The 27,538-nt window shown below is 46.1% G+C and overlaps 1 protein-coding gene across 1 annotated transcript in view; it reads right to left on the minus strand.

Moving 5' to 3' along the window:
• Window positions 1–12,244, minus strand: part of LOC126199131 (luciferin 4-monooxygenase-like) — a 28,661-nt gene extending 16,417 nt beyond the window's left edge. The window contains exons 1-2 of the mRNA XM_049935886.1: window positions 11,987–12,244; window positions 272–499 (exon numbers count right to left, since the gene is read on the minus strand). Of these exons, the coding sequence (XP_049791843.1) occupies window positions 272–499; window positions 11,987–12,235 (477 nt within the window). The 5' untranslated portion in view covers window positions 12,236–12,244. The remainder of the gene's footprint in view (window positions 1–271; window positions 500–11,986) is intronic.
• Window positions 12,245–27,538: the final 15,294 nt, after the last annotated feature.

Raw genomic sequence — 27,538 nt, forward strand, 5'->3', positions numbered from 1 at the left:
CATATCGCAGCATCTTCTTCCTGTCGGTTAAATTTCGCGCCTGTAGTACGTCATCTTCGTGGGGTAGTAATTTTAATGGCCAGTAGTGTGCGAGTGGGCTTTAAGCCGCGAGTTATAAAGCGATACGCACTTCAGACCTAGATGTCGTGCACCCATCTAACTTGACTTAGTAGTGACACAATTCTCTTTCAAGTAATATCACATCCGAGAGAGATACTAGATCGTAACGACGTGCGTTATATCCGCTACTCTTACGAGAGACGGTACTTACGTGATGTCCATTGTACTTTATGAAGTCTTTGATGCGGTCGGTTATGAAGAAGAAGCCGTCGTCGTCGTAGTAGCCGACATCTCCGGTGTGGAACCAGCCATCCGCGTCGAAGGCGGCCGCGGTGGCGGCGGGGTCGTCGTAGTAGCCGCGGGTCACCATCGGACCGCGGAAGCACAGCTCGCCCTCCTGCCTGGGGCCCAGTGCCTGTCCCGTCTGGGTGTCCATCACCTACACAGAGCACACACCGTTATTGCTTCTAGCTGGGGCACCACATCGAACTCTCTTTATGGTATTATTATCAATTGGCGCACAGTTTAAGACTGCATGAATTATTTCCGTGTGGAGAAGACATTCCGATGGGTCACCACGTAGGAGACGCAGGACGAGTGCCACCTGGCAGGATGGAATAGTTCTGTGAAGAATGAAACCGTCATGTCTGTAGATGTATGTACGTCTGACAAGGGGAGGCCGCCAATTGTGAAATTCAGATTCGATTCATACTGCGCATAATAAAAGCTCATGGCCAGAGGTGTAATGTGGCAAAGCACCAAGATGCACTTCTCAGCCGTTGTCGAGAAAATCGACAGTTAAAAGAAACCGTTGCGGTGAAATACTCTGTACGATTAATGACTTTCCACAGCGTGGTGGCGCAGCGGTAAGCGCTCGGATTTGTAATCCGAAGATCGCCGGATCGAATCTCGCACCATGCAACTTTTTTTTTATTATTTGTTTTTTGTAATTCAAATATATATATATATATATATATATATATATATATATATATATATATATATATATATATATATAATTCCCGGCAATCAGTTGCAACAATTATGCATATAATAAGTTGTTGAAAGTCGTTTGTCGTGGAAAAACTGGCGACTTCGAACATCATTATGTTTTCCGCAAACAAAGTTGTATTTCACAAATGTTATTAATTGTCTTCATAATGTTAACCACGTATAGTTAACGGAAGACGTAGAAACGATATTCCGAAACGAATACGTATAGCGTAAGTCAAACGTTCGAATTAGAATAGAGACTCCACGAACACAAATTCGCTGTGGCAGGTATGAAATATAAACTCCGTTACTCGCTCGTTACACTTGAAGGACAGATGTTGAATGGGCCGAAACGAGCCGCCGCATAAAAGCGTAGTTGCCTGCTAACTTCGAAAGAAGGTAGATGCGGTCCCTAGCGCAACTTATTAACATCGTCGAAAATCAGTGCGGACGGGAGAGCTTTGGTACACTCTGTTAAAAAAACGGAAAAATGGAGGCGGTACAATATATATATATATATATATATATATATATATATATTTGAATTACAAAATACTAATAATAAGAAAAATTGCATGGCGCGAGATTCGATCCGGCGACTTTCGGATTACGAACCCGAGCGCTTACCGCTGCGCCACGACGCTGTAGGAAACTGTTAATCGTAGAGAGTACTTCACCGCAACGGTTTCTTTTAACTGTCGATTTTGTCGACAATGGCTGAGAAGTGCATCTTGGTGCTTTGCCATATTACACCTCTGGCCATGAGCTTTTATTATTCGCAGTATGAATCGAATCTGAATTTCACAATTGGCGGCCTCCCCTTGTGAGTGACAGACCCGCACAGGCTTTACAACGCTTGATACTTCGATGTATGTGTGGACCAGCAGGCCATTAGTAGGAGGCACTGGTGATATATCAGGGAGGCAATGAATTTGTTTAAAATTTATTAATGAGTTTTGAGCAGCACCAAAATTATTCGTTACATCCATTGAAATTGAACGTCAGTAATGATCTACGATTATCTTAATTCAGCCGCGGCGCGGCTGGCGCCAGTGTTCTCGCACTTAGAATGGCATCCCTGCCATCGATTGTAGGGTCACCATCTTTGCCTTCCGCGATTCAGGCCGGCGGTCAGGTGGTTAACGAGGAGAGAAAACAGACAGCGGTGTGGATTCGCGGGGTCGGAGGTGACTTTTTTACCGTAAGGCCTGTGGTACGACGTCTGTACGCTATGGGCAGGGTCAGCGAGAGATACCGGCAGTGTCTTGATGGGACCTCGGGTTTGGCATCGCGGTGGTGCACTGTTGTGTTTTGGGGCTTTTCTGCTGCGAGGGCGTGTATAGGTTCTTGTTACTGGCCATTGAAATTGAGATGTGTCTATGGCGTGACGGAGGAAATGTGTGATGCTCGCCGCTGTTGCATGTGAAAACGCTTTGTCTGTCTTGTGTCTGTGTAGGAAATTATGTGAAGTAAATAGCTGATACCATGGCGACGTCTTGCTCTCACGCGTTGGCGTGATATCCCATGTGTGAAGCAAATGAAGCCGTTTGCGCCATAGTAAGGTACTGTTTTATTCTGCTGCAATCTGTGTCAGTTATATGTGCATTTATATGCCCTTCTTTAGTTGCAGAAGTTATAGAAGTGTGTTAACAGAGAGCTATGTGGAAAGGTATGTAAAGTGGAAACCCTTCCAATAAGTGAATACACTCGAACTCTGTATTACTAAAGGTGCCTTTCGATACCAGCACCTACCTCAGGTAATAAGTGTTATTCCGAGGTTGTCATCGTACTGTAAAAATGGTTCAAATGGCTCTGAGCACTATGGGACTTAACTTCTGAGGTCATCAGTCCCCTAGAACTTAGAACTACTTAACCCTAACTAACCTAAGGACATCACACACATCCATGCCCGAGGCAGGAGTCGAACCTGCGACCGTAGCGGTCACGCGGTTCCAGACTGTAGCGCCTAGAACCGCACGGCCACACCGGCCGCCCCATCGTACTGTAAGTAATTATTATACACAAGATTGTTTATTCTAATTATACTGAATGGGAGGTGTAAGGTCGGTTGTGTGCCTCTGTAAATTACTATTGTCTCCTCTGTGTGGCAGCCTAACATTGTCAGTGGCTTCAATCATTATTCTTGTCATTTCGAGTTTTGTATTCGCGGGTTTGCTTAAGCTGACTCTGTTGAGTTTAACACCTATAAACAGGCAAGTCAAACTGAGTATTCTAGGATCTCAAGTTGATATGCTATTACGTGGTACATTAGTTTGTTATAGGTTAGAAGTATTTTACGTGTTATTGATATTTTGCTGTTTGCTTTGTCTAAAGAGGAGTTAGTTCTGTGAAGTAGTCATTTATATTTTATTAGTGTGTTACGCGTTGTGCCTTTTCATGTAAATTGTTTTTAAGAAGCTACAAATGACTCTGTGTGTGTGTTGCAGGTAGCTGAAACTAACGTGTTCATGGGGGTCGCGTCCTGGAGGAATTGATAGTGGCCCTTTTTACTACGTCACATCCGGCTATCCTCCTTCAGTACATTTGTCTCGCTTATATCGTTACTGCGTTTGTCGAGTGGAATTAGGGGTTACTGCAATTACCTTATATGTTGAAGTTAAGTATCTCCCTTGCCAGGGCGCGAACCTTCGTGGATATAGTCGTATTCTCATCTGTACTCGTCACATGTATGATTATTTATCCTCTTATATTTAATGTCAGTAAAATGTGTTAGCGAGGTCCGAATTGGGACGTTGTATTATCCTCTTGTGGAAATAAATTTAAGTGATTTTATTACTTTTTTAAGTAGCCTTTAGATGCGTACATTTGGCTCCATGTTTGGTGTTTTTGTGGCTTCCACGTTAATTAAAATTACAATACAGGTAAATTTGGCAACGGAGGTTTTCGTGTAGTTATAGTGGCTAAGTGGATCCTAAGGTAAGTGTAGGAACCCTACCATTGATTACTATAGTTTTTTAATAATAGAATTCAACCAATGTAGGCCGTTTACAATCTAAGACGAAGGTATTTTTTTTTCTTTTTGTCTTCCCAGAACTACTTCACGCGGTGGATGATGACCTGCCTCTGTTCATTTGACATCACCTTCTTAATGACAGGAACCTCCGTGAGTGGTGGACAGTATTGATCAGTAGCCTAAGATTTCTCAAGTCCTTTCTTGTCTCTTCCAGCTATCCAGTGGTGTTTTTTAATTTATAAATGACATTAAAGTTTTCCTTAATTAACCTATCATTCATTCTGTAAATACGACCGTAAAACTTTAATCTCCTTTTTCTGATTGTGTCTGTCATTTTTTGTATGTTTCTCTATTACTATATCATATTACATAAAAAATTCAAATAAACTTTTTTTCTATGTTTTTATACATCGATGTGACAGAAATCGTGGGATAGCTCCTAATTTCGAGTCGGGCCTCCTTTAGCTCAGCTTATTACAGCAATTCGACGTCATGCTGTCTCTATAGCCGTCCATAACTGCGAAAGTATTGTCGGTGCAGTACTTTGTGCACGAACTGACCTCTCGGTTATGTCCCATAAGTGTTCAACGGGCTTCACATCGGGCGATCTGGGTGGCCAAATCATTCCCTCGAACTGTCCAGAATTTCTTCAAACCAATCGGGAACAATTGTGACCCGGTAACATGACGCATTGTCAGTCAGTAAAATTCCATTGTTGTTTTGGAACATTAAGTCCATGAAAGGCTGCAAATAGTCTCCAAGCAGCCGAACATAACCATTTCCAGCCAATGATTCGTGTAAACACAGCTCAAACCATTATTCAGCAACCTCCTGCTTGCAGAGAGCCTCGTTGACAGCTTGGGTCCTTGGCCTCGTGGGATATGCGCCACACTCAAACCTTATCATCAACTCTTACCAACTGAAATCGGGACTCATCTCAGTAGGCCACAGTTTTCAGTCGTATAGCGTCCAACCGACGTGGTCGCCAGCCTAGGACAGGCGTGCTGTTACCAAAGGCACTTCCGTCGCTGCCATACCCCACTGACGCCAAATTTTGCCGCAGTGTGCTAACGGATACGTTCGTCGTACGTCCCACAATAATTTAAGCGGTTATTTCAAGGAGTATTGTTTGTCTGTTAGCAAACACCGCTGCTCTCGGTCGTTAAGTGAAGGCCGTCAGCCACTGCGTTCTACATGGTGAGAGGTAATACCTGAAATCTGGTATTCTCAGCTCACTTTTGATGCTGTGGATCTCGGAATATTGAACTCCCTAACGATTTCTGAAATGGAATGTCCCATGCGTCTAGCTCCAGTTTGAAGTCTTTTAATTCCCGTTGCGCTGCCAGACTCCTGTCGGAAACCTTTCGAGATGAATCACCTGAGTACAAATGACAGCTCCGCCAATGAACTGCCCTTTTGTGTCTTGTATGCGCCATATTACCAGCGTCTGAGTATGTACTGTACGTACCGTTATTCCATGACTATTGTCACCTCAGTGTGTGACCCTATGTTACAAAAATGTGTAGTTTCACCGCCTTTGACTCTCGCGTCAATATCAATATTTCTTACTTGATATTGTTGAACAGAAGGCAGTTTACGTTCAGTGCGCACATGATATTTTAACCTTATACAGGGTGGTCCATTGATAGTGACCGGGCCAAGTATTTCACGAAATAAGCATCAAACGAAAAAACTACAAATAACGAAACTCGTCTAGCTTGAAGGGGGAAACCAGATGGCGCTATGGCTGGCCCTCTAGATGGCGCTGCCATAGGTCAAACCGATATCAACTGCGTTTTTTAAAATAGGAACCACCATTTCTTATTACATATTCGTGTAGTACGTAAAGAAATATGAATTAGTTGGACCACTTTTATCGCTTTGTGATAGATGGCGCTGTAATAGTCACAAACGTGTAAGTACATCGTATCACTTAACATTCTGCCAGTGCGGACGCTATTTGCTTCGTGATACATTACCCATGTTAAAATGCACCGTTTACCAATTGCGGAAAAGCCAACCCCAACCCCCGCGTCGCCCGCCGACCCGCACCGCCGTGATCACTCGGCTCAGTCCGTCGATCACGGAGGAGGAGGTGTTGGCGGAGCTCAAGGCGCATCCCACGCTGGAGGTGCGGACGGTCCGCCGCATGTTCAACTCGGCCGGCCCCACCCGCCTTATGCGGGTTTTCTCCGAGGACGCCCCCTCCATTGACCGTCTCCTGAAGGAGGGTCCCCTCCTCTTCAACCAGCGCTATAAGGTCGACCCCTCCCATTCCCCTCCTCAATCCTTGCGCTGCCAGAGGTGTCTGCGCTATAACGCACACCCAACAGCCCAGTGCCGTGAGGCCCCCACCTGCCCACATTGTAGGCAAGTGCACTTCATCCGGCAGTGCCCTAACCTTCAATACCCCATCCCACCTACTCCCAAAAGTGCAAAGCCCGACTCCCTCCGACCACTCCTGAACTCACCATCCCTGTCCATCCTCTGGACGCCTCCAGCCCTCCTAGCAATTCCCTTCGTCCCCCCCCCCCCCCCCCCCCTGAGGACATCATCAGGTTCCTCACCATTGTCCTACAAAACGTCCACCCTTTCCAGCGTTCTCACACCCTCCAACAGGTCTCGCTCGCCGCCTGTTCCATTTTCCACTTAAAAATGTATGCCACCTACTCCAACAATCAGGCCCATTTCACCTTCTCCCCTCTTGACACCCTTGTCTAAATCCCTGTCAAGGCGCGATAGCACCGTATCCTTTTCAACAACATCCGCTTCCTTCCCGCCAACAAGAACCTCTTCCTGCACACCCTTGCCACCAACCTCGTGGATGCCTTCCTCCTCAATGAAACTTTCCTCCAACCCCACCACACCGTCCACACGTTGCCCTACCTCCTTCACCGCTCCGATAATCCCCTCCCGATTGCGCGTGGTGGAGTTGCCATTGGTCACCACCGCCAGATCCCGGTTTGGCTCCAACCTCTCCTTCCCGACCCCACCGAACGCCTGATCCTTAGTCTCTTCTTCCCCGGTCTTACCGTCACCTGCGCCACCATCTATGTCCGCCCTAACGTCCCTATTCCCTTCGACTTCCTCTCCCACACTGACCGTACCTTCTCCTCCTACGTGATCGCTGCCGACCTCAACATCCACAGTCAAATGGCTCTGAGCACTATGGGACTCAACTGCTGTGGTCATAAGTCCCCTAGAACTGAGAACTACTTAAACCTAACTAACCTAAGGACATCACACACATCCATGCCCGAGGCAGGATTCGAACCTGCGACTGTAGCGGTCGTGCGGTTCCAGACTGTAGCGCCACTCCGGCCGGCTAACATCCACAGTCGTTTCGCCGCCCTGTTACGGTGGTGGCATCGGTTTCTCTCCTCCCTTCAAGGCGACCTCATCCACATCCCCCAGCACACCCGTCCCGAATCCAACTCCACTCCCAATGTTATCCTTTCCTCCCCTAACCTTCTTGGCCGCATAACGGTGGATGTCCTGGAGCCTATTGGTAGCGACCATCTCCCTGTCCTCCTACCGTTTCAGACGGTCGTCGCCCCCACCCCAACCCGCTTAATAACCCTCCCCCAAAGTACGTCCATGACTATTCCTGTGCCAACTGGAATGCCTACCAGGATACCCTCTCCAACCAGATCGATAGCCACCCCTTCACCTACCACCACCCTGACGATGTAAGCCATGCCGCCTCCTTTCTCCAGCAGACCTTGCCTGAGGCTGTGGAGGCCCACGTCCCTACTGTCGCCATCCACCCCCACCGTCCTACCTTACCCCCACAGGCCATCCTCCTCCTCCGTCAATCCCGCCATCTCTACCGTGCCTTCCTCCATACGCGTGACCCGGACACACTCCGACACCACCGGCAACTCCAGCGACACATTTGAAATTTGTTCACGGCTAAGAAACCCCGGGACTGGCGACAGACATGCACCCGTTTAAATGCTACCCTACATATAAACTCTTCCAAGTTCTGGTCAGCCTTCCGTCGCCTTACCGGAACTAAACCATCCCCCTACTATCCTCTTCTCCATGATGATCACCCCTTCCCTGACACCCTTAGTAAGGCCAATCACTTTGCCTCTTTTCCATCCCCGATGATCCCCAGTTCGATTACTCCCTCTTCCCGGATGTCCATGATTGAACTGACACCTCTGTCCCTCCCCTCAGAGGGCGGTGGTTTCTTTGCCACCGGATTTGCCCTCTATTTTACAAGATGACGCCACTACTGTAGTTAAGGTCTTACGGTTTTGTGTCCTGTCCAATTTGTTGCCTCGGATTTTAGGGAGAGGGTTTTAATGTGCTGCTGGGTGACTGGCTCACCCAGGTTTTAGGTAAGGGTCAGCCAGTCACGATTACCTCCTTGTTTCCCTTCGGTTTCTGTTCTCTTTTCCTTGTTTCCCTTCCCTTTTCGTGTGTTCCTTCTCCTCTTGTTTTGCCTCTGTATATGAGGATTTGAAACTGCGTCAGGTCTGTCTCTTTTAGCCGTACTCCTTGTTCGCTGTCCGTCTTAGTCCCTTCACTGCATGTGTTCCTGTTTTTATGCGTTTGGGCGCTGATGACCCCGCTGTTTAGCGACCGTACACCTCAAACACACACACACGTCCCTCCCCTCGCACCTGGTTTCCAGTACCTGGGCAACATTGCACACACGGAACTCAATGCCCCTATCACTACACAGGATCTCATTGCTACACTCCGCACGAAACGCAACACTGCTCCTGGTCACGATCGTGTCACCTACCGTCACTTTCGTGAAGCTCCTGTCTATTTCCTCTCCACCCTGGCCAGGCTCTACAATGTAGTCCTGTCCACCGGTTACTACCCCGACCTGTGGAAAACCTCCCATATCCCCATGTTCCTTACTGGTAAACCGCTGTCCGCCGTCTCCTCCTACCATCCCATCAGCCTTACCTTGGTCTTCAGCAAGGTCCTGGAATCTATCCTCACCCGCCGCATCCACCAGCATCTCCGCCAGCACCGCCTCCTTCCCGTTACCCAGTGTGGCTTTCGGCCGTCCTTCTCTTCCGACGACCTTCGCCTTCACCTCACTCATCTCCTTCCCGAACAGCTTAATTCCTGTCGTTCCGCAATCTTCCTCTCCCTGGACCTCGAACGTGCTTATGACCGTGTATGGCATTCCGGTCTCCTCTTCAAGCTCCAAACCTTCGCCTGTCCCATTAACTACGTCCATCTGATCGGCTCCTTTCTCTCCCACCGTCCTTCCTACGTTACCATCCATAACACGGATTCCTACACCTTTTTTCCCTCCGCCGGTGTGCCCCAAGGCTCCGTCCTCTCTCCCCTTCTGTACCTTTTATATACGGCGGACATGCCAGTGCCGTCACCCCCCGTCCACCTTCTCCAGTTTGCCGATGACACCGCCTTCCTTGCCGTTGCCCCCACCCTGCAGCGCTCCCAACACCTTCTCCAATCCCATCTTGACCGGTTCACTGCTTGGTGTAACCAGTGATTGCTCAAGGTCAATCCCTCCAAAACCCAGGCGATCATTGTAGGCAAAACCACCCCTTCCTTCCGCCTCCTTGATTTCTATCTCACCATCTATGGCCGTCCTATCGCCCTCACCCCCACCCTTAAGTACCTTGGCGTCATCGCCATGCAATTCCTGGTGCATAAAAATATGGTACGGGTGCAATCGATGTTGATGTAGCATTCTCTCAACACCGACATTTTTGAGATTCCCGATTCTCGCGCAATTTGTCTGCTACTGATGTGCGGATTAGCCGCGACAGCAGCTAAAACACCTACTTGGGTACCATCATTTTTTGCAGGTCGTGGTTGACGTTCCACATGTGGCTGAACACTTCCTGTTTCCTTAAATAACGTAACTAACCGGCGAACGGTCCGGACACTTGGATGATGTCGTCCAGGATACCGAGCAGCATATATAGCACATGCCCTTTGGGCACTTTGATCACAATAGCCATACATCAACACGATATCGGCCTTTTCCGCAATTTTTTTTTTCTTTATTGTAATTTTAATCACCTCATACAGGCGGGCTGTCAGCAGCATATTACACTGCTCTTCAGCTTTAAGTGGTACAATAATATGATATATAGGTGACACAGACAATACAATAAAAACGGCGGGCAAAAAATGTAGATACAAAAAATAATAAACATGAAGCCCTGCACACTGGACGAGAAAAAAAAAACACTAACACTTGTTGACACGACGCACATAACACGGATGACTGCGACGGCACACGTGAACAGTGGAGGCGTGACAGCGAAAGAACACTAAACACAAAACGAAGGCAAACACACGAGACTTTGATGGCGATGATCTCCAACGCGCGAAAGTCCACTGAGCGTGTACGAGTCCAGGGACCTGCCAAGAGAGGAGGAGGGGGGGGTGGGAGAGGGAGAGGGGCGAGCAGAGATGCCATGGGCAGGGGAAATAGGGGGAAGGGTGGAACGGGGAGGGGAAGCCCGGGGGTAGAGGGGTGGAGGAAGGGGGATGGGGGAAAAGGAAAGAGAAGGGAGAGGAAGGGAGGGAGGGTGCCTAAAGGAAAGTACACAGGAAGTGGCGGGGGGAGGAGGATCAAAGTTGATAGGAGGGGTAGATGGAGGGGAGGAGGACATCATCAGGGAGGGGGAGCTCGCGGAATCCTCCTTGGGAGAGGGTAAGGAGGGTGGAGAGAAGGAGACTGGGTGGGACGTGGGAAAACAGGCGCAGCAGTGGGTGGGGGTGGGAGAGGATGGGCGAGACAAGCGGGTGAGGAGAATCGAGTTTGCGGGAGGTGTACAGGATCCATATTCTTTCAAGGAAAAGGAGGAGGTGGGGGAACGGAATGAGATTGTACAGGATCCGCATGGGGGAGGGGAGACGGATGCGATAGGTGAGGCAGAGAGCATGGCGTTCAAGGATTTGTAGGGATTTATAAAAGGTAGGGGGGGGGCGCAGATCCAGGCCGGATGGGGGTAACAAAGGATAGGGCGGATGAGGGATTTATAGGTGTGGAGGATAGTGGAGGGGTCCAGACCCCACGTACGGCCGGAAAGAAGCTTCAGGAGATGGAGTCGGGAGTGTGCCTTGGCTTGGATTGTCCGGAGATGTATTGCCAAATACATTGAGGTTGATGGACATCATTTTGAGCATTTATTGCATTAATGTGGTATCTACAGGTAATGACGCTGTAACAGCATGCGTTCTCAGAAATGATAAGTACACAAAGGTACATGTATCACATTGGAACAACCGATATAAAATGTTCAAACGTATCTACGTTCTGTATTTTATTTTTAAAAACCCCGGTTTTTTAAACGCGATACAAATATCCACCCAGCCTGATGGAAGTGGTCGATTTCTTGGAAAGTAAATAAATGTGTTTTCATCAAGATTTTGGTGTCCCGTCAGAGGCCATCTCAGTATTCTTGGAAACGCGAGTAGGTCAAGGCAGGCCACCTGCTTGCCGTAAACGTTCATGTATTTGACTTCTTTTCCAGAGCCTAACTGCTTCACCTCACATCGCAGGTTTTGTTGGAGAACTTGTTTGGGAACTTTCTGGATAGATAGCGTATGTACATAGGCCATGGTGCTTGAAATTCCAGTGAAATTCGTAGTTAATAACATAAGTAGTAATATTAGCGAAACAGTTAGGGACTTGCTTCGATTTTAATGTTCTCGTAACAGAAATGAACAATTTCCGACCCTATAAAAGCATATGTTCCTATATCAAACTAATCACATTAAGTATTCTCTGCCTTTAAAAATGTTTCGTGGGAGTTGTATCGACGGAGGTATGTAAAGCGGAATAAGAGACTAATACAAAGAAATGTCTTCACTTACTTCACGAGTACGTAAACTGAAGGAAAAGTTTGTAATCAAAGAGCTGATGCTAGGGTAGCTTACCCGGATTAGCCTTTTGTGTATAACAAATGAGCGAGTACTTTTGGACAGAAAGTCTTGAGCTGCACATACCTTGACTTCGACGTTCCGCCTCGGTTGTCCCACGGAACCTAGCGGCGTAGGCTTTGTATAGTCGCAGCCCATGGTCATGAGCATCTCCGTCATGCCGTACACCTGCGCTACCGTGACGTTGTACTTGCTCTGCACCTCCGCTTGCGTGGCAGGGTCCATCACTGACCCTCCGAACATGATGGACTTCAGTGGAGCCAGGTCAGGCTGTGGATTCATTTTGCATAACCTCACCCCGAGGTATGGGGGCATGGTCGTGTTAACTACCTGCAAACAGTTATTATGATACTGACATTAACTTAGAGTAAAAGGGAAGAATGATGTAGTATATTTTTTAGTTTAAGTAAAACATACCTATAACCTGTTGCCAAAAATCTGTGTCAACCCTTTCAACCAGCCCTTAAGAGTGTGATAAATGTATATGTTGGTTGTGAATCGTCTCCCACCAGAGCCCTCCGTAAGTGCGCAGGTTTGATCTCTGGGACACAGCGTAAAATTTGACGTATTCTGATTCACAGTCAGAAATCTGTGATCCATTTTCCAGTCAGTGAGGTAGCACTTAGTTTTCAGGCTATTCTCAAGTGATACCGACATTCAGCAAGCCGTCATGGTACTACTGCAGAATTTGAACACTATTTCTTGTGTATATCTCCGACTTAAATAAGCTGTTTGGACATGCTCACTGAGTTTAATAATGTATGATAAATCGAATCATGCACTTGAAGCTTTTGCTTTATGTCATCGAAACAACTGTCAAGAGACAAAATCAGTTGCAAGCATTTATTTCATTCAGAGTATAATGAAGACATTTTTATATATTTTACAGGTACTGGAGGAAGAGAGTAGGTTTTGTACTGTTTAAAGTGAAATGTAAAACAATGTTTTAGGAAGCTGAGACACCAACCTACGTATAACAAGGTAAGGAAGTTTATAGAATGTATGAACGTAATATGTTACCCATTCAGAATGACTGCAATGTCAAGGAAGAATTCGCTCTAAATTGCTGAACTACTACAGTGCCTAATGTCGCTACATCAGAAATGCGGAAGAGGTATGTGCCATCACCAGCCAAACTTGAGAAGCTGCGCCATAGTTTTGATACTAAGTTTCTCCTTTAAAGTGAATTGATAAGGTTGAGGAAACTGTTGCCAACAGTTTTCGCAGGTCCTGAGTTCAACCCAAAACTGAAGACAGGGAATACGCTTGTATGGTTCAAATGGCTCTGAGCACTATGGGACTTAACTGCTGTGGTTATCAGTCCCCTAGAACTTAGAACTACTTAAACCTAACTAACCTAAGGACATCACACACATCCATGCCCGAGGCAGGATACGAACCTGCGACTGTAGCGGCCACGCGATTCCAGACTGTAGCGCCTAGAAACGCACGGCCACTCCGGCCGGCTAATAGGCTTGTAGTTGGCGATAGGTAATACACTCCTGGAAATTGAAATAAGAACACCGTGAATTCATTGTCCCAGGAAGGGGAAACTTTATTGACACATTCCTGGGGTCAGATACATCACATGATCACACTGACAGAACCACAGGCACATAGACACAGGCAACAGAGCATGCACAATGTCGGCACTAGTACAGTGTATATCCACCTTTCGCAGCAATGCAGGCTGCTATTCTCCCATGGAGACGATCGTAGAGATGCTGGATGTAGTCCTGTGGAACGGCTTGCCATGCCATTTCCACCTGGCGCCTCAGTTGGACCAGCGTTCGTGCTGGACGTGCAGACCGCGTGAGACGACGCTTCATCCAGTCCCAAACATGCTCAATGGGGGACAGATCCGGAGATCTTGCTGGCCAGGGAAGTTGACTTACACCTTCTAGAGCACGTTGGGTGGCACGGGATACATGCGGACGTGCATTGTCCTGTTGGAACAGCAAGTTCCCTTGCCGGTCTAGGAATGGTAGAACGATGGGTTCGATGACGGTTTGGATGTACCGTGCACTATTCAGTGTCCCCTCGACGATCACCAGTGGTGTACGGCCAGTGTAGGAGATCGCTCCCCACACCATGATGCCGGGTGTTGGCCCTGTGTGCCTCGGTCGTATGCAGTCCTGATTGTGGCGCTCACCTGCACGGCGCCAAACACGCATACGACCATCATTGGCACCAAGGCAGAAGCGACTCTCATCGCTGAAGACGATACGTCTCCATTCGTCCCTCCATTCACGCCTGTCGCGACACCACTGGAGGCGGGCTGCACGGTGTTGGGGCGTGAGCGGAAGACGGCCTAACGGTGTGCGGGACCGTAGCCCAGCTTCATGGAGACGGTTGCGAATGGTCCTCGCCGATACCCCAGGAGCAACAGTGTCCCTAATTTGCTGGGAAGTGGCGGTGCGGTCCCCTACGGCACTGCGTAGGATCCTACGGTCTTGGCGTGCATCCGTGCGTCGCTGCGGTCTGGTCCCAGGTCGACGGGCACGTGCACCTTCCGCCGACCACTGGCGACAACATCGATGTACTGTGGAGACCTCACGCCCCACGTGTTGAGCAATTCGGCGGTACGTCCACCCGGCCTCCCGCATGCCCACTATACGCCCTCGCTCAAAGTCCGTCAACTGCACATACGGTTCACGTCCACGCTGTCGCGGCATGCTACCAGTGTTAAAGACTGCGATGGAGCTCCGTATGCCACGGCAAACTGGCTGACACTGACGGCGGCGGTGCACAAATGCTGCGCAGCTAGCGCCATTCGACGGCCAACACCGCGGTTCCTGGTGTGTCCGCTGTGCCGTGCGTGTGATCATTGCTTGTACAGCCCTCTCGCAGTGTCCGGAGCAAGTATGGTGGGTCTGACACACCGGTGTCAATGTGTTCTTTTTTCCATTTCCAGGAGTGTAGTATATGACACCAGGCAGTAGAGCCAACGAACTAGCAGAATTGGAAAAATCGGTCCTCGTCCTACAACCGACCTTCAGAAACCTCGGGTCCGATTACTACTTAGATGGCTACCCTCTGAGTACGCCAGGCGCCATTGGCTCACAGACACGGAAGTCAGCAATGTGGCGTTCAATTGGGAGGACTTGGCACCAAGACGGTGGCCATACGGCGTTGTTATTACGGCAGTGTTTGGTTCGAAGGAGAAATTCAACAAGCATAAAGAACATGAGAGTGAACAAATGTAAAACTCCTCCTACAACAACAACTGGATGGCTCACAAACACGAAAATCTAAATTGTAATCGAAATAGTAGCTATGGCGTCAATAGCGGTAGTCGTTTGAAAATCAATAGGTCTAAGGAATATGCATCAACACAATAATGGAAAAGATGATTGCATACAATTCCTGGTCAGCTGAAAACCTGTCGGCATGACTTGCAGAGTCTGACGTCGGATTCGATCAACTTTATTTCCCAAACGTTAACCACTCAGCACCGACACAAACACTGTAAGCATCATTTGCAGTTACATACAGTGGAGAGTTACGAGCATGATGTGACTGCCATGGCTGTATGAAATAATTTTAATTTACCTAACTGCAGCAATTGAAGTGGAGACACGCACTACCCAACTCTACCGTCTGTCGCGTTGCGATACCGACACCGAAAGCGGTGGAGTGTCACCGTGACCCGTCAACCAAAGTCGACATATAACTGACAAAGATCGGCGTATGTCCTACCTCAAGTCATTCGGACACCATTGGGAGCTGATACGATAGTGCACTGTTTACGGGGTGATGTAATTCAATGAAGAGAAAGGAACCAAGGAGGTAAGAAAGATAGTAGTGTAAAGACGAGGTCATGAAAGACGAAGCACAAACTCATACCGTGTGTGTGTGAAATCTTATGGGACTTAACTGCTAAGGTCATCAGTCCCTAAGCTTACACACTACTTAACCTAAATTATCCGAAGGACAAACACACACACCTATGCCCGAGGGAGGACTCGAACCTCCGCCGGGACCAGCCACACAGTCCATGACTGCAGCGTCCCAGACCGCTCGGCTAATCCCGCGCGGCCAGAAACTCATACTGAGGAACGACGGAGAACGGAATCGGCCGTATCTTTTCGAGAGGAACCGTCCAAGCATTTGCCTTAAGCTGTGTAGGGAAACCACCGGAAAATACAAATGCGTAACTCCTGGAAGAAGATTAGAACCCTTTTTCACGAATACGAATTTACTGCGTTACCACTGAGCCTTAACGGCTGGCTGCGCATGATCACATTTTCGGTGAGTGTATCTTCCGGATGTGAGAGATGGCGAAAGACCTACATGTGGTCCGATTTTTAAACCATATAAAAATCTACACGAGTCTATCTGAATAACACAAACAACTACTCGGTGTATTAAGACAAGAATCTACACGAGTCTATCTGAATAACACAAACGACTACTCGGTGTATTAAGACAAGAAGCATAGTTATTTCCTCGTGGTAAAAGGAGAATTTTGGTGTGGTCGAAGAGACACTAAGGCTTACGACACGCTTGCGAAGGAGGAATTGGACAACTAAGTACTACTTGTAGGCCCAATCTAGAAAGTGAGGCTGCGAGTTACATCCAGTTGGAAAAGAAAACTGCGCCTTTCCTAGCGTCATGCGGAATAACGCCGAACCTTCCATTACGACCGTGGTATCTCCCCGACGAGTATGTCAGGAAGTTTTTAGTGGCGATATTCCGCCTTCCTTCAACATCAGACAGCGCCTCCATCGGAAACCCTGGACTGAATCACGTGCAAGAACGGCTGGCCTTAGTGATTGCAGCCGGCCTGAGTGGCCGAGCGGTTCTAGGCGCTACGGTCTGGAACCGCGCGGCCACTACGGTCGCAGGTTCGAATCCTGCCTCGGCATGGATGTGTGTGACGTCCTTAGGTAAGTTAGGTTTAAGTAGTTCTAAGTTCTAGGGGACTGATGACTTCAGAAGTTAAGTCCCATAGTGCTCAAAGCCATTTAAAATTTTTTTAGTGATTGCAAACCACATCTCGATTCGAATCCAGTCAAATGTGAACAATAATTACCTATTAGTACGAAGTACAAACTATACAGGGTGAGTCACCTAAGATTACCGCTGGATATATTTCGTAAACCACATCAAATACTGACGAATCGATTCCACAGACCGAACGTGAGGAGAGGGGCTAGTGTAATTGGTTAATACAAACCATAAAAAAATGCACGGAAGTATGTTTTTTAACACAAACCTACGTTTTTTTAAATGGAACCCTGTTAGTTTTGCTAGCACATATGAACATATAAACAAATACGTAATCAGTGCCGTTTGTTGCATTGTAAAATGTTAATTACATCCGGAGATATTGTAACCTAAAGTTGACACTTGAGTACCATTCCTCCGCTGTTCGATCGTGTGTATCGGAGAGCACCGAATTACGTAGGGATCCAAATGGAACGGTGATGGACCTTAGGTACAGAAGAGACTGGAACAGCACATTACGTCCACATGTTAACACCTTTTTATTGGTCTTTTTCACTGACGCACATGTACATTACCATGAGGGGTGAGGTACACGTACACACGTGGTTTCCGTTTTCAATTACGGAGTGGAATAGTGTGTGTCCCGACATGTCAGGCCAATAGATGATCAATGTGGTGGCCATCATTTGCTGCATACAATTGCAGTCTCTGGCGTAATGAATGTCGTACACGCCGCAGTACATCTGGTGTAATGTCGCCGCAGGCTGCCACAATACGTTGTTTCATATCCTCTGGGGTTGTAGGCACATCACGGTACACATTCTCCTTTAACGTACCCCACAGAAAGAAGTCCAGAGGTGTAAGATCAGGAGAACGGGCTGGCCAATTTATGCGTCCTCCACGTCCTATGAAACGCCCGCCGGACATCCTGTCAAGGGTCAGCCTAGTGTTAATTGCGGAATGTGCAGGTGCACCATCATGCTGATACCACATAAGTCGACGAGTTTCCAGTGGGACACACTCTATTCCACTTCGTAATTGAAAACGGAAACCACGTGTGTACGCCGGCCGAAGTGGCCGTGCGGTTAAAGGCGCTGCAGTCTGGAACCGCAAGACCGCTACGGTCGCAGGTTCGAATCCTGCCTCGGGCATGGATGTTTGTGATGTCCTTAGGTTAGTTGGGTTTAACTAGTTCTAAGTTCTAGGGGACTAATGACCTTAGCAGTTGAGTCCCATAGTGCTCAGAGCCATTTGAACCAACCACGTGTGTACGTTTACCTCACCCCCTCATGGTAATGCACATGTGCGTCAGTGAAAAAGACCAATAAAAATGTGTTAGCATGTGGACGTAATGTGCTTTTCCAGTCTCTTCTGTATCTAAGGTCCATCACCGTTCCCTTTGGATCCCTACATAATTCGGTGCTCTCCGATACACAAGATCGAACAGCGAAGGAGTGGTACTCAAGCGTAAACTTTAGGTTACAATATCTCCGGATGTAGTTAACATTTTACAATGCAACAAACGGCACTGATTACGTATTTGTTTATATGTTCAGATGTGCTAACAAAACTAACGGGGTTCCATTTAATAAACGTAGGTTTGTGTTGAAAAACAGAATTCCGTGCATTTTTTAATGGTTTGTATTAACCAATTACACTAGCCCCTCTCCTCACGTTCGGCCTGTGGAATCGATTCGTCAGTATTTGATGTGGTTTACGAAATATATCCAGCGGTAACGTTATGTGACTCACCCTGTATTTCTTGCGGGTTCACAGTCTCGCAAAATTTTCTGAAAGACACCATTTTTGATGACTGATAATACGTTTATTAAAAATCCACCAACTGCAGTGTCAACTATTTGGTCGTTTTCAAGTAAGTAACAACTGCAAACAGTACATACACAGCGTTAAACGCATTGTTAAGATGCTGCATACGTATCTGACAGTAGGGTTCGAGAAAATCGATTGACTGAGACAATACACTTACGTGCTGTGAAAACGACAAGGAGTCGTCAGTAAAAGCAATAAAAATCATATGAGTCTCTAGTGTACGTGTCAACCACAGACACACACACTACCTAAAGAAGGCATAAAATGCTTTAATATGTTGCGAGAATACAACGTAAAACACACAAATGATTGCAACACTGTTCGCTAAATTTACCGTTATGTCACAGACGAAATATCAGCACATGAAATAAAAATCTTGCTTGCAGCACATCAGTGGGGTAGCGAACATAACTGGCACCCGCGATAACACTACTGCCAACCTGCCAACACCCCCCCCCCCCCTACGTGCATCGGGGCACAACACAAAACACAACGTTGGCAGCCCCGCCCCCCCTCCTCCTCATGGCCTGGGGAACCTGGTACGACACTACATTTTACTGACACTCCCCCTCCCCCCTCCAGAAACACATATAGTGATATAATACACACAATTTAATTTGATAATAATATATTTTCCGTAAAATCTTGTTTGTCTTGGAGACCAATTGGCGCCCCTCTGCAATTGGAACCCAGCAAATGATAGACCCCCCCCTCTTGCACACACATCCTCCCCCCCCCCCCCCCGCGCCTCCTTGCAACGCCACTGCTGCACATTCCAGTAACAGCATTTGATTGAGGATGTTGCTCTTTTACCGTGTTTGATATGGTGATTGTGCTTGTGTAAAAAGTACTTACATTTCTTTACGACGTTAATCATGGACGTGGCCCATACTGTACACTCCTTCCTATACGTAAGATGTTATATGGCGTGTTCACTGCAGCATTATGAAGTGTTTTACACTTACTCAAATGAATGAGATTCCTTTCCATAATATGTATGGCTGCTTTTTTATGCTTGTCTGTTTATGCTTTTGTGTCAAGATATTTTTTTTATTTTTTTTTACTTTTTAACTGGCATGTTCATTGTATTATCATGAAGTGCCTTACTTGTTACACTACTGGCCATTAAATTGCTACACCACGAAGATGAAGTGCTACAGACGCGAAATTTAACCGACAGGAAGAAGATGCTGTGATATGCAAATGATTAGCTTTTCACAGCATTTGCACAAGGCTTTGCACCTACAACGTGCTGACATGAGGAATGTTTCCAACCGATTTCTCATACACAAACAGCAGTTGACAGGCGTTGCTTGGTGAAACGTTGTAGTGGTGCCTCGTGTAAGGAGGAGAAATGCATACCATCACGTGTCCGACTTTGATAAAGGTCGGATTGTAGCCTGTCGCAGTTGCGGTTTATCGTTCCGCGATATTGCTGCTCGCGTTGGTCGAGATCCAATGACTGTTAGCAGAATATGGATCGGTGGGTTCAGGAGGGTAATACAGAACGCCGTGCTGGGTCCCAACGGCCTCGTATCACTAGCAGTCGAGATGACAGGCATCTTATCCGCATGGCTGTAACGGATCATGCAGCCACGTCTCGAACCCTGAGTCAACAGATGGGGACGTTTGCAACACAACAACCATCTGCACGAACAGTTCGACGACGTTTGCAGCAGCATGAACTATCAGCTCCGATACCATGGCTGGGGCTACCCTTGACGCTGCGTCACAGACAGGAAAACCTGCGATGGTGTACTCAACGATGAACCTGGGTGCAGGAATGGCAAAACTTCATTTTTTCGGATGAATCCAGGTTCTGTTTACAGCATCATGATGGTCGCATCCGTGTTTGGCGACATCGCGGTGCACGCACATTGGAAGCGTGTATTCGTCATCGCCGTACTGGCGTATCACCCGACGTGATGGTATGGGGTGCCATTGGTTACACGTCTCGGTCACCTCACTTTGAACAGTGGAAGTTACATTTCAGATGTGTTGCGACCCGTGGCTCTACCCTTCATTCCATCCCTGCAAAACCCTACATTTCAGCAGGATAATGCACGACCGCATGTTGCAGGTCCTGTACGGGCCTCTCTGGATACAGAAAATGTTCGACTGCTGCCCTGGCCAGCACCTTCTCCAGATCTCCCACCAATTGAAAACGTCTTGTCATTTGTGACCGAGCACCTGGCTCGTCACAATACGCCAGTCACTACTCTCGATGAACTGTGGTATAGCGTTGAAGCTGCATGGGCAGCTGTACCTGTACACGCCATCCAAGCTCTGTTTGACTCAATGCCCAGGCGTATCAAGGCCGTTATTACGGCCAGAGGTGGTTGTTCTGGGTACTGATTTCTCAGCATGTATGCACCCAAATTGCGTTAAAATGTAATCACATGTCAGTTCTAGTATAATATGTTTGTCCAATGAATACCCGTTTATCATCTGCATTTCTTTTTGGTGTAGCAATTTTAACGGCCAGTAGTGTATTTGGATGTAACTCTCTACCGTTAATAATATTATTGTTGTGCTTATGTATCCAACACTCAAGCATGTATTTTCACTGTCGGCGCTGTGGCGATCTGCCCTGATATTATGCAAATTTCGGATAACTATGTAATACGAGAACATTTTGCACCTATATGTTGTTATTGCATATGTCTTCACAATTATGTGGTGCTGAAGGTATTCGCTCGTTTATGAGTATGTGCGTTTCTTTTCTGATAATAAAGTTTAATTGACCTCGGTTTTTCATCACCATAAGATTAGGACCCACGAATATGTTTATCTATGCTGGCAGAAGTTGTGTATGAGGGCGCCTGCGTGAGGGGCCGGCGTTCTAGTCTTTGGAGATGGCCTATGCTGGCTGGAGCTCTTCTCCCCACCTGTTTTTGACCGTACACTATTCGTTAACCGACATGTGCAGTGATCATTCTCTTTTACGTGCACTTATCCTGTCTATCAAGTTACAGTAAATTTAGTGAAGAGTGTTGCACTTATTTGTGCGATTTACTACGCGTCCCCGTAGCATAATAACACATTGTATACTATATTTAGATGGTGTATATGGCCAGGCTGGCACGAGCACTAAAGTCTGACATCATTTTGTTCATTTTACTAATGTTTATTGCTGTGTTTACAGCACGCAACTAATTATTTGTCTCTTTTAATTTAAGATTTTCGTGACTCCATTGCAAGAAATGTATGTCTTATGGTAATGGTATCTTTAAATCTGTATCTAAACTGCTTGCAGTTTTTATCCACTTGAAAATGAGCGAAGGGCTGAAACTGCAAAAGTGAATCTTTGACAAACGTACAGTCAATGGCGAAAGGTTCGCTATGTCACGAAACACTTTTGTTTCATTTATTTTCTTTCGCAAGTTAGTTTCAGTGACAATATCAACATCACCATCAGTGGGTTTTTTTACTCTAAAACATGCTAAATTAGTTTCGTTATAAACATTACTGTTTGGTTCCAAATATTGTATTTTGTGAATACTTTTATTATGCCTTATTTAATTAAGGTCACGGCATGCTTTCTCCATTTGTTGCCGTTGTTTCCGACATATTTGCCGTGTTTAGTTTCCTTTTCTTCGGCGTCCAGTATGTCATCTGCAACTGTATAAGCGGCTGTTATTAACAAATTTGAAAAAATGAACTTATATTCGGCAGCGTTATGCTATTGGGAACTGCGGTTGTTTTATAGATACAGCTTTGGTGCCGACTACGTTGTTACGTATTTTCTCATGTACTCATGTTCTTTGGACGTCTTGCAGCTGCTTTCAAACACAGAAAAACGTAACTTTTACAACTTGGTCATAATTCAAAACGTTACACCATCATTCGGTTCGCGCGTGTCGCAAGAATCTTGTGAGATTGTTGTGTGTTGTTTAAGTGTTGTTTTTCATTTATTACGTTTTTCCCATCCGCTACAGCCTTTTGTATGTAATAATTTCTTTCAGTTGTTAGTTTTTGGTGTAAATTGTTGCCGTGTCACAATTTAATTTATGTAATACATCCTTTTCGATATCAACGTATTAGAAATTCTGTGAGTGGATGATGTCCGAGGCCCACCAAATGTCGTGTGATCTTTGATGCAGACGAGCTTCATCAACGGCAACGGTAACTTTCTAGACAAGTTGTTTTTCCATGTTTCGAGCCTCCAATTACGTTGTTATCTCGTAACCGCACTGACCTCTGTCACCTGTGACGGAAGGGGACGGGGTCTGCATCTTCCCCTATAGCGAGGACGTTGTTTTCGGAAGATACGGCTTCCGCACACCAGCAATGAACTGGCGAGCAGGTTGCTCCTCTGTAGCCCGTCTCCCTTCAGCTGCCTGTAATTATCACTCCAGAATCGGCTGGTTACCCGGAACAGAGATCCTCGTGATGCATTCTGGACAGACTGGGGCATGGAAAGCCAAAAGACTGTACGATTTCACATCTGGAGTAGCCCACGTGTCGCAAATAGGTGATTGGCCTAACATCACGTGTCTTCTTGTTCTGCATTCGACTGTCGCTCCGAAACAGTTACGAGATACAATGAAATTAAAGTCACGTAGCACGTCCTATCATTCGCATTCCCAGGCGCTCTCTCTCTCTCTCTCCAATTCAGCATTTATTTCTAAATCTATCGATCACATGTACATATTTGTAGAAATCAAACTTATGTTAAAGGAACTTACGTTGTACTCTCGCAGGACCTTTAGAAACAGCTGTTCGTTGAATCTAAGCAAGGCAACCATCTTAGCCCCAGAGTTGAGGCACAGTAAGTGCACCATTATTGACGAAACCCAGAAGACAGGCGACATAAGCAGGAACGAGCCAAAAGCAGCGTTTATCATCATTCCTTCCTCGCTGTAAATCAGAAAACAGCATTTCAGTGTTAACCACACAGTGACTTTTATTCTCTAGCCATTACAATAACCAATAACCAGCTGACAAGGCCGCAATTGAATGGTTTTGTAGTCAAAAATTTGCGTTAGCAAGATTCAGAGGAAAGAGCTGCGCATTCAATCTGAATATTTTTTGGTAGCAGAAGAATCAAAATAGCAGCCCTGTCGGAATAAAGGTCGGTTCAGAAGCTCTTGAGTGGAGCTGGAATTGTGAGGAAGTTGGTACAAGAGGAGCGCAGTGGGGCACAAAATGGGACAGCGGTTTGGAAAGATAAAATGCAGGTTAGAATTTAACGTCTCGTCAGTCACGTTTGGAACTGGTTCTTCCTAAACAAAAGTAGTTGCTTCACATACCCTGAAACTCGCTTGATAGATACGTGTCTGAGAAACATTTGAAGGCACTCTCTTTCGATGGCTCTCTCTGTAAGTTTAATTTCACGGACCATTGGACGAGATGAAGGCGCTACAGTCTGGAACCGCGCGACCACTGCGGTCGCAGGTTCGAATCCTGCCTCGGGCATGGATGTGTGCGATGTCTTTAGGTTAGTTAGGCTTAAGTAGTTCTAAGTTCTAGGGGACTGATGACCTCAGAAGTTAAGTCCCATAGTGCTCAGAGCCATTTTGAACGAGATGAAGATTAGGTGCAATTATAAAAGCAAATATTCTACATTACCAAAACTATCGACGTAGCAACTAACAATGAAATATTTTAAGCAGAGGAACACCTCTAGATATGTTATTTAGGCTAAAGGGTCCATTACTATGAAGTGTCAGAGATATGAGGGTTGCTTATAAACCACTCCGTTCGATTGTCTTATGTTAGGCTTAGTTCATGGAATCATCACTAATAAAAAGAATAATCTTCCCGAAGCTTTAAAATTACTTATTTTGGTCAACGAAGGTGTTCGTGGTTCATGATCACATGTTTTCGATAACTTGCTAGTAGTCCTAAAAAGATTAACTACTAATAAGGTGCCGTTTAAGAGAAGCATTAAAGATGTACTGGTGGCCAGCTCCTTCTACTATGTTGACGAATTCCTTGGCAGAGCAAACTGTTGTGTATAGATTATTAATAACAGCAAATCATGTGAGTGTTACATAAAATCAGACTTCCGTACGTCGTCAGTGTCGTAGCGTGATAAAAATAAATAAGTTTTGTACTCTGACTTTCTCTTCCATTATGCATGGACACAATAACCTAAGAGTCATCTTATCCACCGTAGTTTCTTCCACATGACATGTATTGTCACAAGTTTGCTATTGCCGTTTTTTGATTCATTCCACTTCCATGACGAACAATTCACTCTGGATCTGTGGAAGGTGTGGTGTCGCCCAAAGATCGCTGGGGCACGCCAAAGTTAGCAACATGATTCGATACCACAGACATCAGCGATTTGTCGCTGCAGTGCGCAACTACTGATGGGAGAGGCTGAAGAAGGCACGCCCCTTTTCTCAAAAAAAAAAAAAATGGCTCTGAGAGCTATGGGACTTAACATCTCAGCTCCCCTAGAACTAAGAACAAGTTAAATCGAACTAATCTAAGGACATCACACACATCCATGCCCGAGGCAGGATTCGAACCTGCGACCGTAGCAGTCGCGCGGTTCCGGACTGAAGCGCCTAGAACCGCTCGGTCACCGCGGCCGGCCCCTTTTCTCAGCACAGCAGCATGGAGGTCAATATACAGGGTGTATCAAAAAGAATCATCCGATTTAAAAAAAAAATCACAACTGTTATGGTATTTGAGACATGTACGTGAACAACGTACTGTTGGAAAGAGCAGTCTCTCGAGTTTTACGTGGTTCCCGCTAGGTAGCAGCAGCGTGCGCCCTCTTCAGTTCTAGTAAAGATGGCGCCGTGACAACAGAAAGCGTCTTGTGTTCTACATTTCTACGTTTTGCGCGAGTGCGGGTCAGTAATTGTTCAGCGTGACTTTCGTACCAGGTATGGTGAGGATCCTCCTACAGCACAGAGCATTAGGCAATGGCATGAACAATCCCAAGAAACAGGCAGTTTGGGTAAAGGCAAATCGCCGGGCTCTCCCCGAGTGTCTGACACAGACGTCGAACGCATCTGCCATAGTTTCACAAGGATTCCGCAGAATTCCGTTCGGTCCCGGCGGAGGTTCGAGTCCTCCCTCGGGCATGGGTGTGTGTGTTTGTCCTTAGGATAATTTAGGTTAAGTAGTGTGTAAGCATAGGAACTGATGACCTTATCAGTTAAGTCCCATAAGATTCCACACACATTTGAACATTTGAAGAATTCCGTTCGCTGTGGAGCTCGACAGTTCGACATGCCCCCGATGTCCGTCTGGTATGTTGCGTCGACGTATACACATGAAACCATACAAAATTCAGCTACTGCAAGCTCTTTGTCGATATGCTTGAGAACTTTCTTTTCCCACAGTAGCAGACAGATTCGAACGACTTCATTTACCAACAGGATGCGGCACCGCCACACTGGCATCTGGAAGTGCGGGAGTCTTTCAATCAAAGGATTACTGAACAATGGATCGGTCGCACAAGACCAAATGATTCAGCCTTACTTTAGTGGCTTCCAAGGTCACCGGTCCTGACTGTATGTGATTACTTCTTGTGGGGGATTATAAAAGCCTCCGATACCAGCAACAGTGAATGAACTGAGACATCGCAAGTGAACAGCTGTGGAAGCTGTAACTCAAGACATGCTCGCTGCAGTGTGAGAACAATTTGATTACCGGATTGGCATATGTCGTACATCTCAAGGGGGGCATATTGAACACCTATGAAAAGGTATGAAAAAAAAACTTTTTGAGTTTCCCATTCACCAAAAAACAGTATTAGTTTCAGAAATAAAGAATTGCCAAATCGGATAATTCTTTTTGATACACAGTTCTACACCTCCAATCAAGCAGTCAACATCATCTAGTTAGGACCCTAGTGCTATTCGAGTCTCAGATGGAACTGTACTTTTGTAAACGTTGAATCTGTACTTCAACAGAAGAGTTTGTAACTGCGTGCACCAAGCGATGCTTTACTGGTCAAAGACAGTTGTAAATATTCTACACAGTCCTATGACGATGGACTGTATAAAATTAGGTACATGTTTTAATCATTCTTGTAATAAAATGAACTAATGTTTCATAAACTTGTGGTTCTGATCAGCAGTTTCCCAGCGCAATCAATGAACCCACAATTATGTCCGCAGCTGTAGTTTCATCATGTATAACAGAAGGCATATTAGCATATCTCGTTTTCTTTGTAAATAATTATTGTATATACAAGCTTTAAGACTCACATTCTTGAGGATCTCCTCGCTATAGACCTTTGAAACAAAAGGTATTCCCAGTCTAATCTAATCTAATCCAAAGTAATCATCAGATCTGTTTGATTCACGAGAGAGTGTTACGTAAACTCAAAAATACCTGAAATGGCAGTCTCTTGCAGATATTCTGCGAAAGCATACTTAGAAAGTTCCAGGAACCTCAACTAAGAGAGGAATTTAGGAATATACGACAAAAATGTTATCGTTTAACTATGCTTTTCGTATAATAATTATTCTTATCTGATTGTGTTAGGTTTTTGTTATATAAGGTGTACAACTTTGCTTCCGCCGTTTGCTGATAGGTGGCGACAACGGTAAGTAGCGATAGAAAGAAACAGATCGCAGACATCAGGCAGTTAGCTTGGACCTTCGTCAACATAACCTGATTCAAACATTAGTCGATTTGTGTTTGCATCATAAAATTGTTCTTGATTGAAAATGTGAGTTTACGAACCTAATTGTCGTCATTTGCGGCAGGTCTTACTGTTTTGTTTCAGTGTGAAGAAAACAGAGGCTGAGTGTCATCGAATGCTCCCAAGTACGTACGCTAAGGACGCTATTAGAGAAATAACGTGTCGTGAGTGGTTTCAACAATTCAAGAACGGTGATTTTAACGTCGTAGACCGGCATAATGGTG

This window comes from Schistocerca nitens, chromosome 8 (assembly GCF_023898315.1).
Source record: "Schistocerca nitens isolate TAMUIC-IGC-003100 chromosome 8, iqSchNite1.1, whole genome shotgun sequence".
Classification (NCBI taxonomy): Eukaryota; Metazoa; Arthropoda; class Insecta; order Orthoptera; family Acrididae; genus Schistocerca; species Schistocerca nitens.